Here is a 20,954-nt window from a genome sequence, read left to right as displayed (position 1 = left end):
AGCCATTAAAATCGCCGACATGTTGTACCTCCGCAGCGTGATAAGTGTTGACTGCATATTTAAAATGCAGACAGCAAGCAGTCCTATGCGAAAGCAGGTAAAATCGTAATTCACTGCAATTTACGATTGCAGCACCACCTCCGACAGCAGTGGCAGCAGCAGCAGCGACACCAGCAAAAGAAAATGGAAGAAAAAAACGAAAATGTTAAGCACTTGCCGGAAAAAAAATTAAGCGTACCGAACAAGGAGTACTCTTTAGTATAATTTGACTATTTCAGTTCATAAATACATTTATTTTATGATTTTTAAACTGGTTTGTATTAGTGTGGCATATGCAATTGTGTGTGAATTCTAGATGTAAAGGCGAATTTGCAGTGTTGGAGAGTTTTTTGTTTGAGTGTTAGTTTTTTAATCTCAAATGTACAACTTTATTCAGGATCTTAAGATACGAATCCCTTATAGTATTTGCACGCCACAGTTGTGCAGAATATTTAACAATTTATTTCCACAATGAAGCTACAGAAGAAATAAAAAAAAAACGATGTGTAGTGTTTGTGTATAACCACCATATTTTAACTCTACCGAACTCTTTTAAGACATTAAACACCACAAAAGTGCCCATAACCATATCTCCCAAGAGAGTATCGAACAAAATCCCAAACCCAAATTGTAGACGGCCAGCACAACAATAATTTTCAAAAAGCAATGACAGCCGACAAATCCATATATCATTGTGCATGGAGGCAATGCCCTGCCACCTCTTATCTGATTCTCTTTGACTTTTGTGCCACCCACGAGCTGTACATTTGTCACTTAACGCGTCGCGCAAGGCGTCGCGAGGCTGTCTCTTAACTAACGTCTGTCGACACGTCTGTCACATTTGCCACCCGCTGGTGGAGGGGTCCCGACAAAAACTTTTAATTTCTTCACAACTGAAAGAAGCAGTAAGAGGTGGAGGAGAAAAAATATGTACGAATTTAATAAATTACCATGCAAGTGCTGCTTGAAATTGTCGCATGTGTTTAGCAAATTATGCAAACTAAATGGATTTTTTTTCTTTTTGTCGGAGTGTGCTTGGCAGAGACCTCCCCCTCCCCCACACATGACTATCATCATCATCGTCTGATGACATTTCCCTAATTAGTCGAGCGTGTCTCGTCTCGTCTTCAAATCTGTCTCTCTCTGACATGTTCCATGTTGCATGTTTGAACGCTTGCCTTGATTTGATTTGATGCACAAAGTGAACTTCACTTTTGAGTTTAATGAGAGAAAAGTGGTGCTAGGAGAAGGATTTTTGAACAGTTTGGTGTGGTGTCGTCGTAAAGGCTTTTCATATTTATTTATTATGCACACAATTTCTGCAGACTGCGTTGTGCATGTCCCTGTCAACGGGCTCTCCTTCAAATCGCATCTACCATGTGCGAATTGACGCCGAATTTATGGTGTTGAAATATTAATGCCCGAGAGTTGGTCATGTCATTTTGATTTATGAGTCTCTTGTACGTTTTTATGCTCGTATACTCGTCTGAGTGTAGAGCTTCGTGCATTGAGATGTTGAAGGTACATGTTGTATGAGAAGAAGCGTCACGGAATGACAGACAACTGAGTGAAAAATTATTAATCTGCAGGGGGATACTCCTAATTGTGCATTTAAGGATTCTTAGTTACATTGCAGAAAACCTCTTTTATAACTGCACAATTCAATCGATTCATCTCTATGGCAACTTTAAATAATAAAGAACAAGCTGAACAACAGCAAAAACAAGTAACCGATTGCGCGACAATCGCTACAAGAGAAAACCAAACTGAGGAACAGCTTACCAAGTTGGCCCAAAGAACAGGCAAGAGAGAACAGGGAGCAGCAAACCAGAAGCTGAGGCAGAAGCTAAAGTCTGCCAGAAACTCGGCACATCAGAAGCAGGAGCTGCAACTACTTGCTTGTTTGTTGTTTTCTTGTGCAATTCGGTGGAGCCACGAGGTTGAGGTCGCCAAACGGCAAACTGCATTTTATCTTCTTTTACTTATTCTTTTGGGTTTGTATTTTGAATACTCTTTTAGACGGAGAGATGTAGTCCGAGAGAGATGTTAGCAACGGAGAAAATAAAATAGATTTCAATTCAAACGAGAAGGGACGTGTGAGACGCATCTTACGCGTCACAACTTTTATACCCGGTACTCAGTCAAAGTACCTGTCCAATACTGTTTTTTTTTTTCGAATTGTACATTTGACATTTCTTCTACATCTGTCATCGACATCTAAATCTACATACATAACTTCTCACGCCAACACGCTTTTTTCGCTCGCCACCCTCCCGTAGAGCCAGAGACGCGGCAGAGACAGAGGAAGCACACTGCAGAAGCAGAGGTTGAATGAGAGAATGTGAAAAAAGCAACAAAAGCTGCAGCAACAGGGTGGGTTTAGCCACTGCAAATTAATTTCTTCATTCTGGCCATAATAATGCGTAATAGGCCTTTTTAGTTTTCTTTTATCTTCCAAATTGTAGCTTTTAGAGGTTTTCGCCCTTTTGCGGGGGCGGAAGGGGGCGAGGCTCATTTTTAAAACTGTAACTGTGTGAGCATACAGAAGTCTGGATGCAAAATTTGGTGGCTCTAGATTTTTTGGTCTCTGAGTACCAGACGCTCATAAGGACGGACGAACGGACAGACGGACAGACAGACATAGCTCAATCGACTCTGCTATTGATGCTGATCAAGAATATATATACTTTATGGGGTCGGAAACGTTTCCTTCTGTGCGTTACATATGTACATCCACTTTGTGCACAAATACAATATACCTACTTACTCTTTAAGTATCGGGTATGAAAATCGTAAAAAAGTAAACAAGAAAAAAAAAATAGAAGAAGAAATAGAAGAAATAACACCACCCTAAACGATTTGGCCTCAAGGAACCAACACAATTTTTTCTAAAATGGGCCTTCCTTAGACATGGTTTGATGATTTTTTCTGTTTCTTTAGCAGAATTTCATGTCAAAGAATTTTTAAAAACTGTTTTTTGGGAATGCTTTTTTTAGAGTTATCACTTATTCACATAACTGAAGTATGTTACGTCTGGTTGTAATGAACTTAATCATTCTAAAAAGCCGATGATTCATCTACAAAGTGTACCCAAACACTTTGCGGCTTTTGCTTACGGTCTCGGAAATATTAAGCTTTGAAATGCAAAAATGATGATTTTTGTAAGGTGTTTCTTACAAAATGATGACTTTAAAAACTCACGAAAAGTCGAAAAAGCCGTCTCTCCATAGATTTTAATGAGAAATATCTTAAACGACACCGAAATGACACCTATACTCACAAAAAAAGGAGCCAGGCTATAATTTGTTTCGACTTTTCCTGAGTTGTTAAAGTCAAAATTCCTTTTAAATAATAATAATTTCTGCATTTCAAAGTTTTATATTTCCGAAACGGTAAACTAAAACCACCAAATGTTTTGGTTCTTCTTTTAGCTGCATCAATCATCTTTGGGAATGGCAATGTTCTTTACAAACAGATTTAAGATACATAAGTTAAGGTACATAAGGAAAAAAACGAACCGATAGCTCTAAAAAAAACATCAAGAAAGAAAAATAAAATAAGAAAAAAATAATCAATTAGCTTTTCAGATAAACAAAGTTCTTTACAACCAGATCTAAGATACTTAAGTTATGTGAAAAAGAACCAACCTTTACGTAATTACCTATGTAAAAAAGCTTTAAAAAAATTCCAGATTTTATAAATACAAAAAAAAAAAGTTCTGCCATAGAAAAAAAAGACAATTTTTATCAGACCATTTCTAAGCCCCTTATCTTTCAAAAAAGGTGGATTTGGTTCTTGAGGAAAAATCGTGTCGGGTAGTGTAATTTATTTTAATAAACTGAAATAAAAATAAAATTTAAAGAGCTCAAAGAAAAATATAAAAAATGCAAATCAATCCAAATGAATACAAAAACAAACAATAAAATATAACATATATAACATATAACTAGTTTCAGCTAGTTTATTTTCCTGTGGTTTTCTTTTAGACGTGGACATTAAAAATGCATGAGAGAACATTACATATTAATAAATTGTAGCAACAGTTTGTATGCAATGCAACGCTTGGAAACGCATTTTTATCGATGATGATGACGGTGGTGCGGTGGTAATGATGATGCCCCGTTGAAAGGTGTTGAAGTTTCTGCCTCGATGCTCAAACACGCAATGGGTACGTACCCGACGCGGATTCAAATGGCACTGAGATCGGAATTTGGTTGGAGATGGGTACTAGGGACTGAGACTGGGATTTTGGGACCGCCATGAAACCAATGCTTTTGACATGCCTTTAGGAAGCGCACACAGACCAGTGGACTGGGATTAACCATGCACGAAATACTTTATAGCTGTGGAGCTGGAGTTGGAGTTCTGGATGTCGATTGTAAATTATCGGCATCCACACAGCATCCCATTCTGATGCTGCTGCTGGTGGTCAGAATCGTTGGCCATTTTATATATGAGCACAATGTGTCCCCCCTAATAGAGGGGAGACTATATCTTGTTGGGCAATTTTCTGCGCTGCTGACACTCCACGTAGTTTGTCGCACCACCAGTCAGTCAGCAGACTCCTGAGAGACTAGTGTCATCGGTTTTGTTGTCGAGTTGCATGTTAATTTTGTGTATAGCTTACAACGAATATGTATGCCACGATTTTATGGCCGCCACTTTGCACGCGCGTTGTCAAAGGAGAAATTTAAATAAATGATCGTGCGCCAGTGTAAAAATTGTAATTGCCAGTCAATCAATTTTTACAATTCTCTAATTATTTCTATATTGATCTTTAAATGGATACATTTAAAGTATAAATATTGAAGAATTATCTGAAATTTATATGCTAATTCGGAGGGATTTTATAACAAAGAGATATTTAACTTTAAGTGGTTGAAAAATGTGACGCCACTTGGATACATGTTTTAATTCTTGGGTAAGAAAATATGGTGCTTTAAATCTGTACAGAAAAGTGGGGAGGTGCCAAAGTCTTTCTAAAATAAATCATAAAACCTAAATAGAACCCCCGTGTTCAACGAACCACTATTCTTCTAAAAACTATGCTTAAACTACGCTTAACCACTAGGCAAACTACAGATAATAAAACCCATTTAAGTGCACCAAGTTGTTGCAGTTGCACTGAAATGTATTGGGCGTCCATTTCTAAGAGATTGGCCAGCTTAAAGTTGATGGAAATTAAAATTCAGTGGGGCAATACTTAGTTGGATGCTATTTCAGACCATATACGTACATATGTATGTACATATGTACATATATATGTATATGTACAAACAACTACATAACTATATGGCTATCGAAATGAGTGTGTCAACGATATTAATCATGGCCTTACATTGTCATTTATAATGCTGCCAGCATCGGTCGGGTGAGTGAGGATTGTTGTGCATTGCTGCCGGCTGCCGTCTGCAGGCCCACTACCAGATGAAAATTGAAGTGTACAAATGGCAATTTCTATGCAAATTTATAACAAAAAATTACTGACAGCCATATTTCATTAATAATTGCAAGTACAAGGCGCTCACTCGCTCTCTCTCTCTCTCTCTGTATCGCTCCGTGCCACTCAACCACAAAACAACAATATTTTAAAGACACAACTTGCAAATGCAACAACAAACACTGCTGGAAGCCTTTCCACGTAACTGAAAAGATCGGAACGTATCTGAACCGTGCTGAGCCCCCAGATATGAGAGGTAAGGGCAGGGCAGAGGCAAGTGCCGCCTGGGCACAGTGTGGCAATTAAGCTGATGACGTTGATAAAAATCAACAGCAGTCAAGTTTCCATAGCCCATAATTTATAGCCCACAGCACTCGGGCACTGAGGAAAATATCTACATATGAAAATGTGGCGACACATTATTAAAAGGTTGAGTTGAGAGTCTGTCGTATAACATTTCTCGTATACAAATGTATGTAAATATGTACATATTTATGCACATACTGGGATATTGTAAAATCTGTACTCTCTATAGGTGACATACAATGGTTAAAAGTGCGATCAACTTGGTGGCTAGTTAGCTGTAATTACAGTTGTGCCAACAATAAAAAAATACGAAATAACAACACGTTGCATTAATGGAAAGATAATGGCCTTGAGCTCTAGTTGACCTGGTCTTTGAGGGGGTAATAGATGTGTTGTTGCACGTCATGGAAGTTATGCAGTGCTTAAGATTCTCCAAAGATATTTGGTGCTTTTTGGAAAGTTCTACGGATAATTGTTTTAATAGTAAAAGTAATAGTTGTACAATAATAGATACAATAATAAATAAAATACTAAATACAATAATAAATATAAAAATATAATAAAAATAAATTCAAACAATCATCAAATAATTTCTAGTCATTTTATTTTCAAAAAATATTGTAACTGCTTATACTCTAAGCAACATTTTTAAATCTCATCCTTTTGATTTAAATTCACAAACTGCATGTGAAAATTACCAGCTAACTATGGAAATTACGCTTTAAATGCGGGAAAATTCAGCGGCCGCCAACTAATGCAAACAAAAATGTACATTAAAAGTGGGGCAAAAGCGGGGCCAGGACAATTTGCAAACAATTTGTGTGGTGCCTAATACTAAATTATACATTTAATTAGTTCTAATTATTGCATTGGATTTCTGCAGCCCCCAAACATACACACACAGATGCACACAAAGCTTTAATGTCATAAATATGCCAAGGGATTTGTGTAGGCAGCTGTGGGGAATTGCCATTGGAGTAGTCGTAAAATAAATGTCTTTTCATAATTGAAATGTTGTGTAGTCGAGCCCAAATTATAATAGAAATTATGATTTCCTGTGCATAACTATAATGCAATTTAGTAGAACGTAAAATGTTTAGTTACCTTGCGGGGGCCGAACTTTGGACATATGTACATATGTATGTATGCATTAATTTTGGAAACTGACAGTCCGAAAGGGGCTGATATGATTTCTGCGCATTGTTAACATAAACAATCTCTTGACCAATTTAGCCCAAGGGTCTAGCTAATCGTCTGAGGTAATTTCACAACAAAAACGTTCAACTCAGCATTCATAATTTAGGTAACAAATGATAACTCGAAGAAATGTGAAGCCATGCATAAATTGTACTCCTCACACACCCAGTCACAGGTAGATGGTCCAAGGTAGATGCAGATCCAGATTTCTCATGTTGCAGACAGTCCGACAGACATACTCCAGGCAAAAACGACAGACAATTGCAGATGAAACTGTGTTTGATTTATTACCGAGCAGCAACGTGGAGAGAAGGTGCAACAGCAGCAGCTAAAGGACTGAAGGAGTCATTCCTGGCAGCCAAACTCCTCTCTCTCTCTTCCTCTCTCTCATCAGCGGCAGTCAGCAGTCAGTTGCTGCCTCCAGCCTGCTGCCTCATAATTTATAAGCAAATGCGAATGAGTATAGTAGGAGATGCACTGTCAGAAGGGAATAACAGTCGTCCATCAGTGTATGGGCGGGCATGTGGTTGCTAGGTTGTGAGGCTGGGAGGTTTCTGGGCTATGAATGTACATGGTTATCCATCCACTCCAGTTGGATGGAAGTCAATCGGAATTCATGAGATCATAACGTATGTTATGGTGGCATGTACATAAATGTACATACATACATATGTACTTACATATCCTTCAACTTCCTCATTCGATTGATAAAAGTAGGATTGAAAAATTTACTGCAAGGGAAAATGGAAGGGATTGATATAACTATACGTGAAAATAGACCCAGCCAGCTTTTCGCAGTTGAGTACTCAGATCAGCGGAAAATATACCAGCAAACCACCCGATACAAAAATACCAATGCGAAAGAATAAAGCTATCTTCTGTCGACAGAAACAAGGAAGGAAACAAGCGCAAGAGGGCTAAAAAAGATAATTAAGTGAATACGATTTAAAACTTATTAATGCAGTCGAACGAAAACTGATTATATAAATATTATAATTTATTAATCTTATACACGGGATAGAGAGCATGCTCTTTGGTATTACTGTGCATAGAGCAAAATATATGGCATTTTCTGTCAAAAGAAAATTGAGAGCATCTAAGTGCTGGGCTTAAACGACGAAAAATATATTAAAATTTTACAAAATTAATTGAAACGAGAAAGGACGTGTGAGACGCTTCGTACGCGTCACCACTTTTATCCCTATACTTTTATACATCTGTACCTTAGCGGTTTTTTCAAATATTAAAATTTACATTTTACACTTTTTCTAAATCTGGCTCTTTTCGCTTGCCCCCTCCCCTAGAGCCACATACCGCACGAAGCAAAGTGTGAATGTGAGCAAGTGCAAAAAATAAAAACAAGATGCTGAACAGGGTGGATTTTGCCACAGCAAATTAATTTCTTCATTTTGGCTATAATAATGATCCTAATAATGATCTTCCCTACCGAATGATGTTTTTAGTTTTCTTTTATCCACAAATTGTGAGTACAGCAGATTTGAGCGTTTTGCGTGGGCCAAAAGGGGCTAAACTAATAACAGTGTGAGCATACAGCCATCTGGATGCACAATTGGGTGGCTCTAGCTTTAATAGTCTCTGAGATCCAGGCGCTCAACAAGACGGACGGACGGACGGACGGACGGACAGACGGACAGACAGACATTGCTTTATCGACTCGGCTATTGATGCTCAAGATTGATGATCAAGAATATATATACTTTGTGGGGTCGGAAACGTTTCTTTCTCTGCGTTACATACATCACCTTTGTGCTCAAATACAATATGCCCATTTAAAATACAGTTTGAACACATTTTTAAATAATAATTTTCATCGAGTTAGACGATTTCTTGATTCGCAAAAATGTTTAAATATTAATTGTCTTCGGTAAAGTCGATTTCTTGGTTCCAAAATTAAATTAAAATACCCTACCGTACAGTATCTTATATCCTTATTAAACATTCAAAAGATATTCCCAGCCATCACAAATATTCTTGCATTTGTTTCAAGCTGTATTTGTAAATATTATTTTTCTTGGATTTAAGCCTGCAGCAAATACTTAATGAATATATTTCAATTTTTCAACAAAACTTTAAATGGGAGCCGTCCTTGCTCACTCAAAGAACAGTCTTAACCCATTTACATTCCCACATGTCAGCATCCACAGACCGACGGACCCGACTGACCAACATAGCTTCAATTAATCAAACAGAATTGCTAAAATGTGTAGACTGCCGTGACGTTTTGAAGCACTCGCCAATTTAATTACAGTTACATCAAATGCACACTCGTCGGACTGCTCTTCGTTTTCCAAAAATTGAAAAAAAAAATAAATAAATTCATTCACAAATGCAGACTGGCTATTCAATTGTATTTATACCCGGTACTCGAAGAGTAAATAGGGTATATTGTATTTGTGTGGAAAAGTGGATGTATGTAACGCACAGAAGGAAACGTTTCTGACCCCATGAATTATATATATTCTTGATCAGCATCAATGTCTGTTTGTCCGTCCGTCCCTCCGTTCATCCGTCTGTCCGTCCGTCTTGTTGAGCGCCTGGATCTCAAAGACTATAAAAGCTAGAGCCACCAAATTTTGCATCCAGATATCTGTATGCTCACACTGTTACAAGTGTATTTCAAAATTTCGCCCCGTCCCTTCCGCCCTCGCAAAGTTCGAAAATCTAACGTATCCCAATTTTGAAGCTAAAAGAAAACTGCAAACACATTCTCTCATTCCACAATCTGCTTCGTGCAGTGTGTGGCTCTAGGGGAGACGGGGGGCTAAGAGGCCGTGTTGGCAGTAGAAGTGATGTAAATTTAGATGACATACAGATGTAGAAAAAATGTAAAATTTAAAATTTGAAAAAAACCAGTAAGGTACAGATGTACTACTGAGTACCGGGTATAAAAGTTGTGACACGTTCCTTCTCGTTTTTTGTGTGTTTGCTGGGGAACGATGTCTGCCATTAATTGTGGCATATGTTACAACACATTCAAATATGAATATTTAAAGATATTTTACTGAAGGGTTTAGGCAGAGGTACGTACATTACTGTATGGATCTTCCACGAAACATTTTTTTATGTATTGCTTTGGAAAAATGTAAATACATTTTTTTGTTACGTATTTTTTAGCTCTAAAAAACAACTTTAGGATATTGAAGCTTGATCTGTGTTTGCATCCCAAAAAGCGCAGTTCTCTAGCAACTGCACAGTAAATTCTAAAAAATATACTATTTACAAATATATCCATAAGTGTTGCTCATTAAGCTCATTTATCAATTAAGTTAAGGGCATGTTAAGCCACACCACTCTCCCATAATAATTATCTCCATAAGCCCAATGACTAATATCCATATACGAAGTGGAACAAAAAGGCCAAGAGACGCTGTACGAGTGCGACGAGACACTCGAGTACGAGTGAGCTCGAAGGCGTTTTGCTCAGTTACAACTCAGCCCTAACTACATAATAATTTAGTGTTGTTTTTAAAAGGGGCCTTTAGCCAATTGATCTGACATTTAGATCTTGTTAAACAGTAGGCACTCGGGTACGAGTGCGTCAGTCTGTCGGTCGATCGGTACCAAAACAAACAATAAAATTAAATAATTACAAGTCGTGAGTGAATTTCACGCGAAACCAAATGCTGATGCACACACTCTGATAATGGATAAAAGCAAGAAACCCAAAGAGTTGTCTGACTATTCGAAAAATGCGCAACGGATGCCTCCTGACCAAAGGACACAACAGAAATACAACAGAACAGCGACATAGCAACAGCAAAAGCAACTACAAAAAGCCCGTTTTATATCGATGACAATGTCCCCAAAATAAGTGCCACAACAACTAAGGATGTCACTACGCAGACAAAATCAAACCACGAATGTAGGCAGTCGGACAGTCAGCCATTCAGGCACTCCTCTTCGGACAGAGGCAAACCATTGGGAGCCATCGACCGACAGTCCAGTCCAGCATAAAAGGCGAGCAAGAGGCAAGCATCCCCACTAAATTCCAGGAACATGTTTACATGTTCGGAAAATGCTGCAGGCCCGACCATATGGGTGACAATTTTTTTAGCATAAAATCAAAGAGACCCTGTGGCATGATGCTGCCAAAATTGGCAGAGATGATATGATATGTGTTCTTCATATACTACTATATAGGGTTCTCTTATGTTCCCCAATGGTTTGACGGCGACCACCATCTGATATCTGAATTTGTAAATATTAATAAATGCTCATTTCTGTCGGTGTTAATAGATGTACATAAGTGTACAATTTGGGGGCTCCAGCTTTTATAGTCTTTGAGATCCAGGGTTGGTTGAACAATTTTAGCTTAGCCGTCTCTTCATAGATTTTGACCGTCCGTCCGTCTTGTTGAGCGCCTGGATCTCAGAGACTATAAAAGCTAGAGACACCAAATTTTGCATCCAGACTTCTGTATGCTCACACTGTTACATTTCAGATAGGATAGATCAGATAGGATAGTTATTATAGCCATAATGAAGAAATTAAATTTCAGTGGCTAAACCAACCCCGTCCCGCAGCTTTTGTTGTTTTTCTCACATTCACTCATTAACACTCTGCTTCTGCAGTGTGCGGCCTCTGCCGTGCCTCTGCCTCTGCAGTGTGTGGCTGTAGGGGAGGGGGCGAGCTAAAAGAGCGTGTTGGAGTGAGAATTCATGCAGATGTAGATGACAGACGAAGAAAAAATGTAAAATTTTACAAAAAACCGCTGAGGTACAGATGTAGTACTAAGTACCGGGTATAAAAGTTGTGACGCGTAAAAAGCGTCTCACACGCCCCTTCTCGTTAGTTTTCTTTTATCTTCAAAATTTTAGATTTGGGAGGTTTTTGCCCTTTTGCGGGGGCGGGGCTCATTTTTTAAATACACTTGTAACAGTGTGAGCATACAGAAGTCTGGATGCAAAACTTGGTTGCCCTATCTCTTATGGTCTCTGAGTACTAGGCGCTCATAAGGAATGACCGACGGACGGACGGACGGAAGGACAGACGGACGGACAGACAGACATGTCTCTATTGAAGGGACGTGTCAGACGCTTCTTACGCGTCAAAACTTTTATACCCGGTACTCAGTAGGACATCTGTACCTTAGTGGTTTTTTTTAATTTTACATTTTTACTACATATTCATGTATGTCATCGACATCTACAACTACATACATAGCTTCTCACGCCAACACGCTCTTTTAACTCGCCCCCCTCCCCTAGAGCCGCACACTGCAGTGGCACTGCAGAGGCAGAAGCCACACACTGCAGCAGAAGAGTGTGGATGAGAGAATGAGCAGAAAACCAAACAAAAGCTGCAGGACGGGGTGGGTTTAGCCACTGCAAATTAATTTGTTCATTGTGCTATAATAATGATCCAATCGGATCTCAATTCAGTCATTCCCTACGGAAACTGTGGATACCGCAGATTTTCGCGATTTTCGGGGGCGGATGGGGGCGGTGCGAAATTTTGAAATACACTTGTAGCAGTGAGAGCATACAGCCATCTGAATGCAAAAATTTGGTGGCTCTAGCTTTTATAGTCTCTGAGAACTAGCCGACTAACAAGACGGACAGACTGACAGACAGACAGACAGACATACATAGAGTCGGCTATTGATGCTGATCAAGAATATATGTACATATATACTTTATGGGGTAGGAAACATACAACCGTTATTCGCACAAATACAATATACCGTATATACTCTTCGAGTACCGTGTATAATTAGCAGTAACTTTATTATTAGTAACCCCTTCACATACAAGTATGTACGATATAAGGTGTGTGGGTCAGTAATTAAGTTTAAGTACACGGAATGCGCTGGCTGTGCGTGCGAATCGTGGTCCCTGAGCACCTTCGTAGGACACATGCCACATGCCCACTGGGAGCCACAGAACGCGCCCAGTTTTTTTTTTTTTTGCAACTTTAAAGGCTATAAAAGGACACGCCGTGTGGCTGGCGCAGCTTAGTTAGTTTGACGACACTCTTAGACGGACACGGTGCACAATGTCCGAGATCAAGGTTGATCCCGAGTTGGAGGAAGAGCAGAAACCCTGCAACATATTACCTGGCCCAGAGCTACTGGCCCTGCCGGTATTCGTTCAGAGGGCCAGCATCGCCTCGGCGGCTTTGAGTGATGTGCCCAGCGACGTGATCATCAAGTCTCGCATTCGATATGGAAGTCCTTTGTCCGCCTGCAAGGGTCTGTTGCTGGAGTACTCAAAGAACACGACCATACACGGCATACGATATCTGTTTGAGGTTCATCGTCCCATCTATGAGAAGTATGTGGTGTGATATCGGAACGGTTTTGTTTGGTTGTCTAAAACTTTGAGTAATTTCAGAGTATATTGGCTGTTCTTTACATGCATTTCCGTGTATTTTGCCATTTCCCTCATTTGGGACACGTATCTTAAGTGGCAGGAGTCACCGGTAATACTTGGCTTCGACGAGACTCTGGTGCCAGTGCACAAGATACCATTTCCTACGATTACCATTTGTCCGGAAATCAAAATGGAACGCAATCTCTTTGATTATACGAATGTATCGCGTTTGCTCTGGGAGGAATACCAAAAGAATGGCAATGCCACCAGCATGGATGATGAAGAGTTGAGTATTAATAGTTCTAAAACTCTAAAACTGTTAAAAATCTTTCCGTGAACAATTTTGTACATATGTATACTTCGACTATTTTTGGGGCTAAAATTTGCTATTAATTACCGTGAAAACTCTCTGAATATTCTACCCATAGATTATCGCGCATGGCTGCTGCCATGCACATCTGTGATCCGGATGTCGTGCATCGTTTTATGCCCATACTCTCGCAAATGAATCCACCCTTTGTGGACATTACCGAAACCTTAATTGAGCTGAGTATATCGAAGAATGAGACGGGTCCCTTTTGCAAATGGAATGGCCGCTTTTATTTTTGCGACAAGATATTCGATTTTGTGGCCACCGATGAGGGAATTTGCTATCAATTCAATGGCTTACGACCCAAGGACATTTATCGTGACGAAAACTACATCAGCTACAAGGATCCCGATATTGTGGATTTCAATAATTTTTTTGACACAGAATTGCCGCGTTGGAACAACATCAGTGGCAATTGGTCGCTGGATACGGGTTTCGTGGATCAAGGACAAAATGCCTATCCACAGCGTACGGTTTTCTCGTCCGTGGGCAATGGATTCTTTGCCTTTCTGCAGGGACTGCAGCACAATTTTGACTACGATTGCCGCAGTTTCAAACAGGGCTATAAGGTATACTGTATAATTATACTGGCAACTGGGTGTGTCTCTAGTTTCTTCGCAATTGTTTCCCAGGTCTTTCTCAACTCCCCGGAGAGTGTTCCGCTCACGTCAGGCAATTATATTCTTGTTCCCCATGGCGATGAGGTGTTGGTCAGTGTATTGCCTAACTATGTCATGTCTACCGACAATTTACACGAAATCAGCCCCGAAAAGTACGAATACAAAAAATAAGAGGTGTTAAAAGAAAATGTAAACCAATTTTCCTTTTTTTCAGGCGGCAGTGTTTGTTCGATGATGAGCGTTCCTTGGCCTTTTTCCGTTCATATTCGCAAAGCAATTGCCAAACCGAATGCCTGGCTAACTTTACAGTTTCCAAGTGTGGCTGTGCCAAATTCTGGATGCCCAGTAAATATACATATGTGTGCCTTTATTTGTTGAATTTTAAATATTTTTGGTTGATTTGTAGAACCTTTGGGCACTCTAGTGTGTGGTTTGGATGACATTAATTGCTATACGGCTGCCCAGGACGAGCTTTATACATTGTTACAAAATCAAACCATGGAAAAGAGTGTCAATGATAATGTGGAAATTATGTGCAACTGCATGCCGGCCTGCACATCGTTGGAATATAATTTTGAGATATCCCGAGCACGATATGATGTTGCCAAGACCATTAGGGCTTTTCGGGAGGTGTATGAGCACACTGAGTGAGTGTAGAATAACCCTTCAGAAAGCGGGAAAATAATTTATTTTATCCCTTTCCGTGCAGTGCCATTGGTTCACGTCTCTCTGTGTACTTTAAGGAGCATCAATTTACTGCCATCAAGCGCACCATTCTGTTTGGTGTCTCCACATTAATATCCAACTGCGGTGGCATCTGTGGCCTCTTCATGGGTATCTCGTGTCTCAGCTTCCTAGAGCTGCTCTATTTCTTCTGCATGCGCATCTGTGGCAGTTGTCGCGATCGTCGTAAGCACAAGATACAATCCGTGTGCCCAGAGGATGAGCCTGAGGATAAACTGGACTAAAATATACATTAATGCCACTTAAATATTTAAATTGTATCCACAATCTATTTCACAATCCATTCAATAAAGAAGTTGTCTGGGTTAACATAATATTTCACACTCTCAATGGCACTTTAAGGGTGTGTCCACCAAAAAAAAATGTATTTATTTAGCACTCACATAGAGAGAGAGATACAGCTGGGTGCACTTTAATTGATTAAAAATTAAAAATACATTTGTTTAGCACATGGCCACCACAATTGATTCTCTCTAATTAAGCGATTGTAACACTTGAGCAAAACACTGGGAAATAAATTAATTTACGGAATCGATTCTAATGGAATCAGCATAAATAATGCCTGTTAACCTGTTTGCCACAGTCACACACACACACTCCTGCGTGTGGATCATATTTTATCTAAAGGCGGCAATGGAAAAAAGACAAGTCGAAACGTTTTAGCTGCAATACTAAGGATTCCTAAAAGCGCATTGTATTTCGATTAAACGTTTTCAAACAGATAATTATATTTTCGAAATTTTGACCTTGAAAATGATCCGATCTCCTAGTTTTTCTGCATTCAAATCTATCAATTAATAGATTAATGTTGTTGGGTGCTACAAAACTTTAATATCTGAATTCAGGAATATACATATACTAGCTGACCCGGCGAACTTCGCACCGCCTAACAGTCAATGAATGTCGTGTTACTAATTTGGGCTTTGATGAACGTAAAACAATGATACAAAATAATATGTTTATATAGATAGAAACAAAAAAGTACCAACTTGATAGCAGTCTTGAACAGCCTGACCAATGCATGATGTTCATGAAGCATTTGCTGCAGATCTTGGAGAATTGCTCTCTTCGTAGCTGTGTTGATCCCTTGACGCCTGTCAATTTGTTCTTCCATATTGCCCATGAAGTATATTTGCAAGAATTTATGCTGTGCATCTTCTTTAGGTTGCAATGATCCAATGCGATGGTAATAGGATTTTCATTCAAGCACTTTGTGGAAAACCACATTCTTTGTTTTTTGGTCAGGCGCAAGAACAAACAAAGCGGATGGTTTGCCGACACGTGAGCATGCCACGTACAATTGACCATGAGAAAAACATGAATTTTCTAGATTGAGGCCACAAATAGTCAAGGATTGGCCCTGTGATTTGTTGATCGTCATGGCGAAGGCAAGACGAATCGGGAATTGAATTCGTTTAAACTCATAGGGCATATCCGTTGGGATCATTGGAACCCTTGGAATAAGAACTTCCTCATCTTTAAATTTTCCTTTAAGTATCGACGCGTGAATCACATTGCTCATCAGTTTTCTTATCACCAAACGCGTTCCATTACACAGTTTTGGTTGGATTAAATTTCTAAGCATGATGACTACCGAGCCAACTTTAAGTTTTAAATTGTGCGGTTGTAAACCAGGCACATCCAAGGAGTTTAAAAATTCAGTTGGATAATTAGTGGCTTCTTCTTCGTTTGTTACACAGTCGATAGATTTGAATGAATACAGAGTACCTACGATTTGATTTTGAATTATAAGATTGAGGTCATCTACATCTTTATTTTTAGCGGCCAAAATTGCTCGCTCACTTAACCATTTAGTATTTTTGTGGTTAGCAATGATATCCGGGAATACTTTGTTGATAAGCTCGTCTTTTGATGATACGAAATTGCAAAAATTTGGAGGAAATTAAATCAAACCGCTCGATTTGTCAACAGGAACACGGCCATTACTGATAGTCAGCAATTGCTTCGAGAAATCATCAGCAGATAGATCGTTCAACAATGCAACTCGCATATTTACAGACAGTTGAAGTTTCTTTACATATCGCCACAAATTTGATGCTTTGAGGCAAGCGTTTATTTCGTCGGCAGCAGTAGATCTTGGAATGACTGGTAGTGTTTGTCGGAAATCGCCAGATAATAAAATCATTGCATCATTGTTCGGTCTAGTGCTTCCAATGCGCGTTTGTGCGCCATTGTGCATTCGTCCCATATGATGATTTTTGATGCTACTAAAACTTTGGCCATTGCGGAGTTTTTCGAAATGTTACATGTCGGTTGTTCAGTAGTTTGAAGGTTTAATGGCAATTTTAACGCTGAGTGAGCCGTACGGCATCCGTCTAACAATGTTGCCGCTATTCCAGAAGAAGCAATTGCTACCGCAATTTCGGATCTCGCACGTACAGTGGCCAAAATCAATGACATGCGGAATGTCATCCCAGTTCCACCTGGGGCATCAAAAAAAAATTAGCCGCCATTTCCATCATCAATTGCATTAATCAGTGTATCATAGACTTCCCTCTGCTTAGGATTCAACAGAGGTACATTCGTTTGAACTGATTGGATTAGTTCATGTGGATCATATTCACGTTCACGTTCCAATTCTCTTTTAAATGCGTCATTCATTCCGCGATCTGGCGCTGGCATTCCTAACCTAACTAACAAACTGCCGCACATGAGGTAACACATATCTTCGATCAAGAGCAAAGTATGGTTATGGATCTCCTCATTCACCTCAAGATCGTAATTTCTTGAGCTGACGCGAATTCGATGTAAAATATCTTCTGACATGTTATCTTTGTATTTGTTCCACAGGTCACGTGGGTTCGATGGGAAGCATGTTGAAATGATGATAGCAAATAATGTGCGTATCTGACTTGGAGATGCAGAAATAATTGCTTCAGCGATTTTCGTGTCCCAATAAGTATCGTTTTCAAGCAAATTTAGCTCTTGAAAAGCTGCACGAAATGTGGGGCACACGATACCATTAACAGTTCGCAGTGATTCAAATGATGTTGGCCCTCGAACATGTACCAGCAACAACCGCAAATAGAAACATTCATCATTCTTCGGATGAACTGTGTAAATACGACCTAGAGCATCAGTAGAACGCATATCTGGATGACCAGGAACTGCATCGCCTTGCTTCCGACGTTGAAATTTCTTCGATGTAGCGTTCCAAGTGTAATAACGTGGCATTTCTGAGTAAAGCAAAGTTCGTGCGAACGCATGTCACATCCTATGGCTTTTGTAATTTTCCACAAATCATAAAAGAATATTTAGCATTATCAATGAAAAACGACAATCAGGCTGTCACAAACGGCATAGAGAGCTGAAGAGATAAAAATTTATCGGCGACAAATATTTGGTGCCTTAATCTTTATTTTGCGTTAGGTTAAGTCTCTAAAATTTAGAGTCTAAATGCATATTTATATGTTTTACAAATTTTTTTCGAAGATATAATAAACGAGACGGGGCGTGTGAGACGCTTCTTACACGTCACAACTTTTATACCCGGTACTCAGTACTACATCTGTACCTTAGCGTTTTTTTGTCAAATTTTAAATTTTTTCTTCATCTGTCGTCTACATCTACAACACCTCTCACGCCAACACGCTCCTTTAGCTTGCCCCCCTTGCCTAGACCCACACACTGCAGACTCACGGCAGAGGCAGCGACGCGGCACTGCGCGAAGCAGAGTGTGAATGAGAGAATGTGCAAACAACAAATATAAGCTGCGGGACGGGAAGGGTTTAGCCAAGGCAGAGGCAAAGGCAGAAGGACGGCAGAGGCAGAGGCCGCACAATGCAGAAGCAGAGTGTGAATGATAGAATGTGAAAAAAAAAACAAAAAAAAGCTGCGGGACGGGGTGGGTTTAGCCGCTGGAAATTAATTTCTGCTATAATAATGATCCAATCGGATCCCAATTTGGTGATCTGATCGATATGGCCATTCCCTACGGAATGGCGCTTTTAGTTTTCTTTTATCTTCAAAATTGTAGATTCGGGAGGTTTTCGCACTTTTGCGGGGGGCGTAAGGGGGCGGGGCTCATTTTTGAAATTTTGTTATTTTTTTACAAGTGTAACAGTGTGAGCATACAGAAGTATGGATGCAAAATTTGGTGGCTCTAGCTTTTATAGTCTCTGAGATCCAGGCGCTCAACAATACGGACGGACAGACGGACGGACGAACAGACAGACATGGCTCTATGGACTCGTCTATTGATGCTGATCAAGAATATATATACTTTATGGCGTCGGAAACGTTTCCTTCTGTGTGTTACAAACAACCGTTGTTCCCCACAAATACAATATACCCTATTTACTCTTCGAGTACCGGGTATAAAAAATATTTTAGTATCGAATATGTTCTTCGTTCAATTATAGATAGATTTTCTGCGTGACTGACAAATTGTTGACGCAGCTGTTTGTGTGTTGAAATAAGCGCATGGATTTCAGTTAATTACTCTCAAAAACCATTTTCTACATAAGGTGTTTATGGCTTGTGTGCGACGAAAATTCCATAGAAGTATTTTGTTAAAAATAAATCAAATGTGAATACATTTCACTGCTCATAAATTGCAATACATTTTATAACATTCTTTGGTGATAATATTCTGAATATATCTTTAGGGTGCAATGGAATGAATCCAACTAGTTACAGATATTTTATTAAGCACTAACTTGTTTTATTTAGATTTACATACATTCCTTTCCATTCCGTAACAACAACCAAAAACCGAGGATTACAGTCTTCAAAATAGAAGGGTTTTACTTTATATTTCAAGAGCAATTCTTACACTTATATAAATATTAATCCCAATTACGCAGCTAACTCTTGGCCCATCAACTCCCCTTGAGCGATTTAAAAGAGTATTTCAACATGACAAATACACATACATTAGAGAAAAATGCCACACAACAAACCATAAATCAAGTTAAATAAATACCCTTGTGCCTCATCAGCGAATAGAATGTTGGAATTCCTACAGAAAAAAATATATAACACGCACAGCATATATTCGAAGAGCTCATAAATACATCGCACAAACTAAAACGTACTTAGACGCGTAGCGAAATAGATGTGAGGCGAAAAATACAAATTGGAAAAACAAATAAACTAAAATCTTAGGCTATTCACCAACAACCCGAACATCTTCTAAACCAACCCATGCCCGAGACGAAAGCATTTTAAAAAGTATTTTCAAATTAATTTTTATCAGAAGGCTAATAAACAAAAATAAAAACAAAGTTAGGTGCAACAGAACGAAGATTTGGATACCCTGGAAGAATGATTGTAAATTGATTAGTGGAGATATGGTATGGGGATTTATTTGTAAAGTTCTGGCTTCTTTTAAAAACAATTTTTATTTTGTGAAGAACACGTTTAAACTTTTTAATTAGCTTCTTTAAATGAGTCTATGAAAATATTTGAAAATATCTTTTTTCCAATATTTGTATCAATATGTTACAAATCTAAAGAGGCTGTGGTCTGTCACAACCCCTGCGTGGGGCAGCTTTTCTCTAATATTAAGAGAGCACATATATCTCTTTGACAGAGAAAGAGGCGCGAAAGTAAAATATTTGTATTAGCATGTCGCGAAATTTTTCAAGACACATATCTAGTCAGTGTTTAACAATTTCATTCGAGAAAATTTGTTGCGTGTGTTTCTATTCTGTTCTGTAGGCTTTCCACTATTCTCGCGTGTGTCTCTTAATCTAATTTATTAATCTTGCGTGCTCCCCGCACTACATTTGTGGGCAGCGATCTTTGATGGGATAGCTGAGTGTTGGCAGGCATCAAGGCTCACTTAACAACTGACGTCTTCTCAAAATTATTTGTCTTTTTTTCTTAAGAATTGGCCAGTGAGCACGAAATTGAGGTGCAGCCATGAATCGTGGGGAAAGGTG

The 20,954-nt window shown here is 39.1% G+C and overlaps 1 protein-coding gene and 1 long non-coding RNA gene across 3 annotated transcripts in view; one reads left to right on the top strand and one right to left on the bottom strand.

The window, feature by feature from the left end:
- LOC117900307 overlaps positions 1–20,954 on the bottom strand; it is a 70,033-nt gene that overhangs the window by 22,021 nt on the left and 27,058 nt on the right. The gene's annotated exons all lie outside the window — the stretch shown is intronic.
- LOC117900305 (pickpocket protein 28) lies at positions 12,927–15,577 on the top strand. The gene is made up of 7 exons (XM_034810619.1): positions 12,927–13,275; positions 13,336–13,599; positions 13,743–14,253; positions 14,317–14,456; positions 14,519–14,649; positions 14,711–14,951; positions 15,014–15,577. Exons 1-7 carry the CDS (start codon positions 12,998–13,000, stop codon positions 15,270–15,272), a joined length of 1,824 nt encoding a protein of 607 aa, XP_034666510.1. The 5' UTR covers positions 12,927–12,997; the 3' UTR covers positions 15,273–15,577.

The sequence above is a fragment of the Drosophila subobscura genome, chromosome U (genome assembly GCF_008121235.1).
Source record: "Drosophila subobscura isolate 14011-0131.10 chromosome U, UCBerk_Dsub_1.0, whole genome shotgun sequence".
Classification (NCBI taxonomy): Eukaryota; Metazoa; Arthropoda; class Insecta; order Diptera; family Drosophilidae; genus Drosophila; species Drosophila subobscura.
This window is presented reverse-complemented; position numbering and strand designations above follow the sequence as displayed.